Source organism: Fundulus heteroclitus, chromosome 20, assembly GCF_011125445.2.
Source record: "Fundulus heteroclitus isolate FHET01 chromosome 20, MU-UCD_Fhet_4.1, whole genome shotgun sequence".
NCBI classification, from domain to species: domain Eukaryota; kingdom Metazoa; phylum Chordata; class Actinopteri; order Cyprinodontiformes; family Fundulidae; genus Fundulus; species Fundulus heteroclitus.
This window is the reverse complement of record NC_046380.1, coordinates 18196813-18207846: the sequence shown is the minus strand read 5'-3', so window position 1 is coordinate 18207846 and position 11034 is coordinate 18196813. Positions and strand designations below refer to the sequence as shown.

Genomic DNA, 11034 nt, shown 5'->3' with positions numbered 1-11034 from the left:
AAAGAGCTGACGGATGAAACGGCAATGAGATCTCCGAACGACAGAATTTTTTCCATCTGCAGCAGTTTGGTAAACATGCCTACTGTGATATTAGAAACATTTATGGAATCCAAGAACCAATAATGAAAGGTATCTGGTCCTGTAACGGTGGTGGACTAAACAAGAACATCCCCAACATGTGCACAGCACATGTGCCAGTCGGCACGCTCTGTGCTTTAGAACGCACCTCGGTTTCCCTCTGAGTTTTCAAACTCTTCCCCAGCTCTATTCAAACTGGTAGATGTAAAACTTTTGACCTAATGGTGTTGCCGTAGAAGCTCAGTCACAGGTCTGGTGAGTTTCAAACAATGAAATTTGACTCGGAGCAGAGGACAAGTTAGCCACGTGTATGATGCTAGGTATAGCTAATGCTAATTGTTAGCAATGCAAAGGATTATACACGGGCGATAGCATTAAGCTAACAGTCCTGGCGCCATCCTTTTATAGCGTTACTTTAAACATATTAACTATGATACAGCAACATAGTTCAATGTGTGGGTGTGCATACATGCCATTTTTGGTTTAAAACCTGCTTAATTTTCTCTTTAGTTCTATAACGTTTTCATATGGGAGAGGATAAATCTTAGTAAGGGGACTAAGAAGTAAGAAAGAACACAAGGGAGGAAGTGAAGTAGGAAACAATGGTAAAAGAATGAAGGAAGGACAGAGATAGGAAAGGATACAAATAGGAAGAAAGGAAAATAAAAAAACAAAGGAAGAATAAAAATGACACGAGGAAGGACACAAGGAAGTGAGGAAAGTAAAAAAGGACAAATGAAAGAGAAAGGGTAAAGAAGCTCACAAAGGGTTTGGGAAGGAAGTAGACAAAGAAAAAAGAAAAAAGGGGGAAGCAAGGAAAGAACAATGGGAGGGTACAAGGAAGCAGACAAAGGAAAAGTACAAGAAGGAGAAAAAAAGAAAAAACAATGAAAAAAGGACAGAAGGAAGGACAAATCATTTAGAATATGGAATATTGAATAAAGCCTAGAAATTATAATATATTAAGTTTTTCTATGAATATATGATGTGGTTATTTTTTTTTTTTTTTACCAATTATGATTCTGAGGGATAACTTACAAACAGTGAGAATAATTACTTTTCTTAATCATTAATTGTTCCAATCTCTGTTTCTCTGAGTCATACCTGAGTGGAGTACTTGACTCGAAGACGCTCAGCTTCGCAACCTTGATCGCAAACCCGAACTTGTCTCTCCCTGTCCAGCTCTCTTTTCAGCCGCCCACAGGATTCTTCTGCGTCCCTCATCTTCCTCTCCCAGTCCACACGGAGGCGCTCAATCTCCTTCCTCAAGTTGCGCTTGGCTTCGATGGCATCTCGCAGACGGCCTTTCTTAGCCACCCTCACAAACTCCAGCTCCTGGGAAATCACAAGTGTCGCGCACGTTAACGCCAACGTTCATGCAGCCTGTCTCACTGGCATCCCTGGTAAAGACGTGCCTTTAAAGAAATGTGTGGTTTATTGAAGTGGCATAATGTCAGATTGAAAAACGTGCAAATTTCAGCATTTAATCGTAGAAGATCTATGCTGCATGGAAAACAAAATTAAGAAATAATTATGTTTTTTAGAGAATGACTTGTGCCACACTTATTGGGACCCCTAAATAAATGCAACAGGATTTTATCCATCCATTAAATTTATATAAAACACACACTTGCTTTCAGGATCTATCAAGAAATGTACTTTTAACTGGTGAATAAAGAACTCCAGTTTCTCTGGGGGTATTAATTTGCACAGAACACAAGTCCATTTATTGCAGCTTCGTGCCACTCACCAGGACTAAGACTTATAGTAAGCTGGCCACCATGCACAGTGAGCAGGATAGTTATAGAGGTTAATACAAAACTCCTAAGGGTCATTATTAGGCAGTAAAGGGAGGCATCACCAGGTCTCCAGAACAGATATTAGAGCCTATATTTATATGCCAACAAGAAAAAGCTTTATCTGCCCCAGAGTCACAAATGGAAAAACGATACTGGGTCTTTAAGATACGTTTGGTGTAAAACAAATGATTCAATTTAATTCAATTTTATTTATATAATGCCAATTCATGAAACATGTCATCTCAAGGCACTTTACAAAGTGAAAATCAATCATATTATACAGATTGGTCAAAAATTTCCATGATAAATATGTGGAAAGGCTTGGCCCCTCCACTTTTCAGTATGGTGGAGGATATCTAATGCTTTGGGTCTATTTTTTTCTTTTAAAGGGCACCCTCAAGTGCGTACCATCATTAACTATTTTTAATACCAGGAGATTTTAAATATAAATCTGACCCATTTTCATTGAACTGCAAATGGGTCAGATTTATGTTCAGTCTCTTTGGGTCTTTGAGCAGAATAATGATCCAAAACAAGTGACCAGCTCAACAAAGAAATAGTTCGTCGGACACAGAATCCTCCTTCTTCCACGCCAATCAATCCCCAGACATACAGCAGTTCTGTAGAAATCCAATGGACTGAGATTCAGGACTGAAGAATCTTAAAAGATTGTTCAAAGATCTTTCTGTATTCTCAAACTTTTTGAATTGTAATAGGAGAAAACAATGTGCTGCCCTGTTAGCAAATGTACAGTATTTAACCAGCAAAGATGATAATAACTGATATTTTTTGCATCACCGATTATCTTTTCTTATTGATTTTCTCAGATATTTTGCTGCTGCGACAACATTTGAATTTGCTGAAGGCTTTTTACGGCCTAACGCGTCTGCAGAACAAACTTTCTGTATGAGACGAAACGATACCTGTTGCAGGCTGCGTTTGGCTTGCAGGGCGGCCGCCAGCTTCTCCTCCTGCTTCACTCTCATCCGGACAATCTCCTGCAGGACTTTTTCCCGGGTCTCTCTGGTGTCCGTTCCGGCATACAGCATCTGTCTCATGGCGTCTATCTCTGGACAAACAGTCCCCGACTGCCAAAGAGCTAACTCCTGGGCCAGGGGAGGCCTCTGAGGAGACAGGCTTTGAGACATGCCGGCACATACCGACAGAGGGGAAGTCAGGGAGGAAGCTGGAACTGGACCTGAAAGACATTGCAGGAGAATAAATGTATAGTAATGTGGTCAAAAGATAACACATAAAACAGACAACGGTTTGCTGTTTTGTATTTTTAAACTTGAGAAAAAAAACTGCATCTCTGGAAACAAAACCAGTTTTTATTTGTACTTCAATTTTTGACACCAGATGGCGCAGTTGTTCTGAACTCACTTGCCTGTGAACAATCTCCTTTGCTCACCGTGAAATACACTTGTAACTAAAAAAGAAATCTCTTCGGGAACTGATTGTGCTATGCTGAGTTTATCGCTTTATTTTTATATTTTTGGCCCAGCGGAGGGTTGAAGCCTACCGTCGTCGCAGTCGTCCACGTCGATCTCTCCGTCTGTGTCCTCGGCCTGAGTGGAGGAGATGGAAGGGGCTGGTTTGCTGTTATGCGGCTCTTTTATGGAAATGGTTTTGGATCCTGAAATGTGGCTGTCGTTGGGATGGACGGGAAGGGCCGGGGTATCGGCCAGAGCGTCACGATTCCTTATGCTGGGTCTGCGGAGACAATTATGTGTAAAAAGAATATAACAATTAAGCCACAATCAACTATTACGCTTAATAGGTTGTACTCAAACTGATCCGTTTAGAGGACGCACCTCTCAGCTTCCTTTTGAGGTACTGGCTTTTCCTTTTCGACAGCTTTTGGAGACCAGGGGCGGAAAGCGGAGGGCCTCTGTTTCAGCTGGACCTGTTTCAGATCCTATTGAGAGCAAACAACAACCTCCATTAAACTCAGCGAACCACCACAGGAAGATTAAATCAGCCACGGAGAAAGAATTCAAAGGCCCCTCTATTTTAAACACGGCCATATAGTCAGAGGCCGTACATACGTGATAATGCAATGGATGAAAGGAGCGTTAAGTCTTGTGATCTTTAACCTTAACAGGCACGCATCGCCGTGTAAAGAGGACTCATAACCCTTGAGCTTTTTCACATTCTGTCATGCTTCAACCACAACGTACAATGTGCTCTGCTGAGATTCTACGTGGCAGACCAACACAGAGGATTGCATCATTGAGAAGCAGAAGGGAAATGGCACGAGCTTGCCCGACAACCTCGAAACATGCGGTGTGCGTTTGTGTTCAGTCATCCTAAGTCAGCTGAGTGAAGCCATCTTTCGCTTTTGTATATTTAGTGTTGCTGTTCTGCTGGAAAGGGAACTTTTGCATCTTTCTCAACTCTTCTGCTGCCGCTAACGGGTTCTCTTCCAGCATTGCCCTGTTTTTAGCACCAGCATTGCCACGGCATGATGCTGCTAATACCTAGCTAAACTATGGAGAAGGTTTGTTCACAGAGATGTGTGGTTAGTTTTCCACCCACCAAAGAGCTACCATGAGCTTCTTGCCTGCTTCTCTGATTAATGCTCTCCCTGTGAGCTTAGGTGGATGGTCATGTCTTGGTACTTTTTAACTTGCACCTTCCTATTTCTATTTTTTCAGTGGATGGACCGAAAAGCTCTATTTGGATATCCAAAACCTGCACTCTTGTTTTAAAACCTAGCCCCGCTTTAAATTTCTTCACGTCATCATCCCTCACCTGTTTGCTGCCTTCCTTGCTCTCAAGGAAGCTGTTTTTATTCCCCCCACAAATGTCTACCAAAAAACCTTTAAGGCCTTCCCAGATCAGTTGGACTTTTACTGACATTAAATTACAAACAGGTGGACTCTATTCACTGATTAGACGATTTATGAAGCCTGAACAGTTGCCCTCAATTTTATTTAGGGGTATCGGAGTACAGCGGATTAATCCAAGTGCATTCCACATGTTTCACAATATTATTTGTAATACTTTTTTTAAATTGTGTATAATTTTTCTCCTGCCATCTCAGATATTTGTTACTTTCTTGTTGATTCTTTCCCATAAAGCATAAAAAAGAAAGAAAGTTTGTGGTTGTAAGGTGACACATTTTTTTTTCAAAGTGCATGGGGTATGAATACTTTTGTGAGATACTGTAAATCATCCAAACCTTATGTGCAGACTTGGACAGCGACTGTAACCACTCAGGCTTCCTGTCTTTGTCAGCTGGCGGAGACTGTAATTTGTCAAATTTGGACCTCTTGGCTGGGATCGGGCTCGGGGACTGCAAAGAGAAGCAAAGAGAGTAGATGTTTAATCATCGACATCCATGCGGAGATGAAGTGCACACATTACATCACAGAGCGCAGTGGATATTTCCAGAGCCCACAACTTCTAAAAAAAAAAATAAATAAATAAAAAATACTGCCCTATGACTGTAAAAGGTGTTATTCATGAGTAGCACACAGATTTGTCAGAACATGAAGATATGTTTAAGAATTCCTTCCCACAGTAAATAAGAGACGGTCATGGAAAGGGAGCAAATTATAGAGCCACAGTGAGGCAAGGAGGATGGAAGATGCGTCTGTGTAAGCATTCAATCTCTGGGCTTGGCATGCCTGCATCTGTGTGTGTTTTTGTGCGCTTGTGTGTGAGCGGGTCTTTGAGCTGAGCAGACACTCAAGCGGGCCTGGCTGGCAGCCAGCGCAGGGCTACACTGCTGCCTGCCAAGGAGAAGAGGCGCCGTCAGGTGGAGCAGATCGACTCCACGAACCACAGAGACACCGCAGTCCAAAGGCAGACAGGGAGGAAGACAAATTAAAGTAATTGCACTCGGATCTGACTGCAGATGGGAGCGCACCGTTGACGCAGAACTGCAGAGTCATGTGCAGTTCGAGGGCATTCTCAAAACCAGAAAGGAGTCGAATTATCCGTCTGGGTGCAAAGTGCTGAATCCCACAAAAAAATGTTTTTTTTTTTTTTTTTTTTTTAGTGTTCTTGCATGTGTGGCAAACTCCAGGGAAGCTAACCTGCTCACAGCCCTCAGGTCTACACTTGTCAGACAGAGGATATGTTTTCCTAGTCAGGCACATAGGCCAGCACAGGCCTGCCTCCCGCTCTCTTACTCACTACTATGACATCCTGCCTGCAGGAAGGGCCAACACTCCCATCTCTCCGAGAGTGATTCAAGAGAAATGATTACTTCCCCTCAGAAATCCTCAATGAAAAATACTCCTGCAGACTTGCGTGTATTTCTAAAAAATCTTTATCGCTGCTTTGCTGTAATCACCTAAATATAGACATTTCTTGAGAAGCCCGGCTGCTAATGAATCACGTCTAAAACAGTTTTCTACACAATGCCACGCTGTGTGCGTGGATGCGTGTGGATGCACGTGTGTGTGTACATGCAGCTGTGAGTGGGATGTGTGGTCATGTGGGTGGCTGAATGGGTGTAGACACGTATGTGTGTGGGAGGGTGTGTGTATTCATAGGAGCGTGTGTCTGTCTGATGCAGGGTGGAGGTGGTAAGTTGGGTCTGGCACAGCGCACCTAAAATAAAGACAACAATGTCTCATGCACGCTGTAAAAAGGAATTTATGAGGGTGTTAAATATCAGTCAGGTGGCTTAAAATTCTATTCAATGATTGAATCAAGCAGGTAAATTTGTGTAGGGTAGGCGTATTTTTAATGGTGGTAACTAAATGAGGTTAAAGCTACTAGCCAGACTTTCCTCTAAATCGTTTAAACTCAGTTTGTCTACAAATGAACCCTTTCATGGTCAGTTTTTCATAATTATTTAATCAAGATATGAAATATTCCTGCTAAAAAATGAGCTTCCAAGCCTCTGGAATCACCACATAAGGCATAAGGCATTTGTATTTAATCATTTTTTTTGTTTTACTCGTTTGCATTTAAGAAACATGCATATGTTCTTTTTTTTATCAATATAGCCCATTATCAGTAATAGGAATAAATATGGAAGGGTAATAGGGCAGATTAAGGTGGTCAGATTTCATCATCAAAGATTTTTAGTGACCATACTAGTGGCAGATATGCATGGAAACCAATTAGAATAGGAAATTCAAGCAGCAACATAAACAGAATTGTGCTAGTTACAGTTCTAAAGATGATGATCATTGTCATCATCACCATTTGCTCTCACTTCACCATCCAGGGCAGTATCACAGCATAGATGTCAAAATGTAACTTAAATGTTCAATCTGTGTTTACATCTGTCAAATCTGCTTATTCAGCACAAAGTTTAGTCATGCCACGTGATTGACTCATAGACACGATACAGAATTAGCAGGTTTTTTCTCTCAGCGTACTTTAAAAATAATTATTTTAAGAAATCCTTTAATGGAAATAGTTTTTTTTATCAGGCAATGTTTTAATTTTCAAAGTACATTTGTTAGTGAAATAAATATTCCTGTGTAATGTCTTAATTTAGCAATTTCAGCCGTTTCATTGATGTGATAACTCAAACTTAAACAAGACGTTGCTTGACCATAACCTATTCTCAGTTTCTTTCCCCCAATATCATGCTACGGCCACCTCTATGTTTCACAGTGGGGATTGTGTGTTTAGGGTGAAGTAGTGTCCTATAGGGAATGATGAGGCTTATATGTTTCTATGTGTTGTCTTATGAATGAAAACATCAACTTGGTCAAAAATTTGGGGTTTGCATACAGCTTTACCTTATTTAGCAACAAAAGCTAAACTTGGTATAAAGTTACCTGAGCTTTTTGAACACTGAGGTAGTTGTTGCTTATAAACAGAAAAAATATTTAACCGTTTTTTATGCCAAACTGCTATCACAGATTTAAAGAGTTTATATCCATTTTTATATCCATTTAGGTTGTTTAGCAACAGCACTGGGGCAACCAAAATTGGCTAGCAAACTGAGCTTCATAGTCCTTTGGCAGCCTTTGCCAGGAAACTGTAAATTTTAGCTGTGGTTAAATGGGACATTTTTAACATTCCTCCTTGTTAAAAGGGTAAAGAAATTAGCATCCATTTTTAGCTAGCGTAGCATGAGCGCTAATGCTAAAGCCTGCCATGCTAGCAAGCCTAGTTTCTTAATCCTGGGACAGTCATTGCTAATAAGCTAAAATGTACTACTCATTTATACTATTTTAGCAGCATGTTAATAACAAATACATGTATTTTTCATGTTTCTTTTTAACGTGGAAAGATAAACCAGATAAAAAGAGGGAATAAGTAAAGTGTAATAGCTGTTAAATTGACATTATTTCTAACCAGAAATGTATTCAAATCCACCCTCATACACTATATGCAAATTGCTGCATGGATTTTATTGGTTACATTCTAACAGTCAGTTTTATCTGTGCAAATCACTAACTAAATAGAAAATAACTGGAAAGGTTTTGACAAGTGTTTAATAAATAACTCCGGTAAAACATACAGTGATAAATTCCAGTTTTTTGTTTGCTTTATACACACACAACTATTGGCTCGGCGCTTCATGAGGTGTGCATATTTGTCGGGACACTCCCGTCTTGTCTCCACCTGTCCAACCAGTTGCCACACCGCACACCCTTCACACACAAAGCTTTGTGTTTGTCTTTGCTACTGTAGGTTAACTCCTTTCACCCAGACCTCTTCCAGACTGCGGCGACTCGACCCCTCACCTGCCTTTGGGTCCAGGCCAGTGGTATTCTAAGAGCCGCTGTAATCAGAGTCTGTAATTACTGACGTGACTGCTGTTTTCCTGACAAAGGATGTCTGCTCGTCTGGTACTATTTCTACCCTGAGGTTTCCAGCTCCAGGAAGCCTATGAGCACTAGACATAATAGAGCCAGAAAACAGACACTCCCAGACACCACAAGGGACCTGCTGGCTAAATATGACACTGACCTCACAGGAGAGCAGCCGCACGGGCTTTACTCACCACCACATCATAGACACAGCACGGCCGCGGAGCCATAACAGCCTCCCCGCACATCCTACTGCCTCACAGGTCCCACAGGGCCTGGATTGGACATGCATCCCTCTCTTTCCCCCTCGCACTGGAAGGAGAGGGAGACTTCCTCTGAGGAGTTTGCTTTGGCTGAGTCCCCTGTGGGAACTGAGTCTTGAGTGGGAGGGGGGAGTGAGCCAGAAGCGGGGGACCACAGAGGAAGCACTGAGCCGAAGGAATGTGTATTTGAAGGCCAAGTACAGCCTCCCCTTTCAGACTCCATTCAAGCATTGCCCTTTTCAACTCACTATTGTATGATATTTCTTTGAGGAGCAGTAATGAGGGAGCTGTTCAAAGCAAACCTGTGGGCTAAACAGGGTCTAATAGCAGATGGGCAAGAGCAGACATGCATTATTTTTTAATTAGTGCTATATAACAGCGAGGCAGTACTGTACAAGCATAAGACCTTGGCAATTTTCATGCCAGCGTGGCTTATAATCACACACACGGCTTATTGCAAACATATCAACATCTGAATGGAAATCCTGCTGTTTAACCGACCTGCTGAATAACAACTTGAGGCTTTTTTTTTCTTTTTGACAGCATATCAGTGCTGTGCAGTAGTTTTGCTGTGTGAAACATGTTACACCGTAGAGCTTCAGCAAAACATCCCAGCCCAGAAATTAATAATTAAAACCAAGGTTTTGTCAAATAATGGTAAAAAAAAGGGACGCCCAATCATTAGCCCTTCTGTTACAGCAGCGATTTTAAAATGACTTTGACTGGGTTATATAGCTGAAAAAGTTTATTTTAAATATTGCACAACTGATAGAGTATCACCAATGTGTCGAAAGCGTAGAAGACTGATACAAAAGGTAGCTCTTGATGATCGGAGGATGGTGTCAAAACATGACGGCAGTAAAAAGGTTTTAGGTCTGACAGGTTGTTACAAGCTGTCAAAAATAATTACAGCCTCACACTGCAAGAATTTACTAAGGAAATTGGGCAATCTGAAAAAACAGACAAGTCTCAAATGACTTGCCTAGCCAAAATAGATTTTTACAATTTTTTGGAAAAACAATAAATCTGTTAATGTGTAATGTGCTCCTTAGAAGCCTGTATTCCGATTTAGAAAGGCAGGCATCCCTGCACAACCTATGATTTCAAGTCCAATATGGCTGCTGCCTTATGATTAAATGCAATAAAAGTTCCAGAAAAAATCCTTTTGCGCACATCGTTGTCATAAAATCAGTCACAAACAACCAACTAAATAATAGGCCTGACTTGACCCTTAAAGCTGCATGTACACCTAAAAAATAAGTCTGTACGTAACCCAGTAAGACCACACATCACACCTGTGATATTATCATTACTTCCATAATAATATCAGTGTGTGGAAAAAATGATTATGCATATGTATTTTAGAGCTAAAAGTTGAAAATATAAGGATAGATATGAGGAGATATTTACTTGGTAACTCTGAACTGGCAACAATAAAGCATTTTTACTGAAAAGCGGCTGTACAGACTCAAGATGGACACACTATGCACAGATGACAAGAGGCTTTCTGGATATCTCTTAGAAGAAGTTAACATATTTTTTAGAAAAAGATTTGATCTGTCTAAAAACTGTCTCCTTCCAGACAGTTTAGGAGTAAAATAAAAGCCTAACCCATTTTAATAGCAATGACTGAAATTAATTCAATACAGTGGTTGTGTATATTTTTAGGGGTTGGTTTATGTGCATTTGTTTGGTGTAATGAACATCAATATTAATACCAAAATGAGCATTTAATATTGTATATTCAAATGAAAGAAAATAATTGAAATACTTTAGTGCTTATGTTATAGGACAAGCCCCAGTTTGCTAGCATATTTTCAAGACAACCATGCCACTCTAAAAAACTGTTTCTACTGGGCAATGAAGCCAGTGTGGCGTCTATTCTTCTCCGTCTATTGATGGAAACTGCTAGCTTGGCTCTGTAAGATGACACAATCCATTAAACTAAACAAGTTTGACAATAAGCTTTTGACAAACTCATAAACTGTTGGTTTGAGAGTTCCCCTTCCCTTCCTAGAGCTGCAGCTAAATGCCTGCTGGATGCACGGCTTATATTAATTTTACACATGAGAATGTTCTGCTGCTGAGAGCACAAATGCGAGCTAGGATGCTTCACTTTATGTAATCTTGCCAAGTCTGTAAATATTTCATGCTTTTCAGAAG

At 40.7% G+C, this 11034-nt stretch overlaps 1 protein-coding gene across 1 annotated transcript in view; it reads right to left on the bottom strand.

Annotated features, from left to right (window-relative positions):
- Nucleotides 1–11034, bottom strand: part of skib (v-ski avian sarcoma viral oncogene homolog b) — a 47630-nt gene that overhangs the window by 2165 nt on the left and 34431 nt on the right. Inside the window, exons 2-6 of the mRNA XM_012873348.3 lie at nt 5062–5175; nt 3692–3795; nt 3400–3590; nt 2801–3075; nt 1183–1413 (exon numbers count right to left, since the gene is read on the bottom strand). Coding sequence (XP_012728802.1) covers nt 1183–1413; nt 2801–3075; nt 3400–3590; nt 3692–3795; nt 5062–5175 — 915 coding nt within the window. The remainder of the gene's footprint in view (nt 1–1182; nt 1414–2800; nt 3076–3399; nt 3591–3691; nt 3796–5061; nt 5176–11034) is intronic.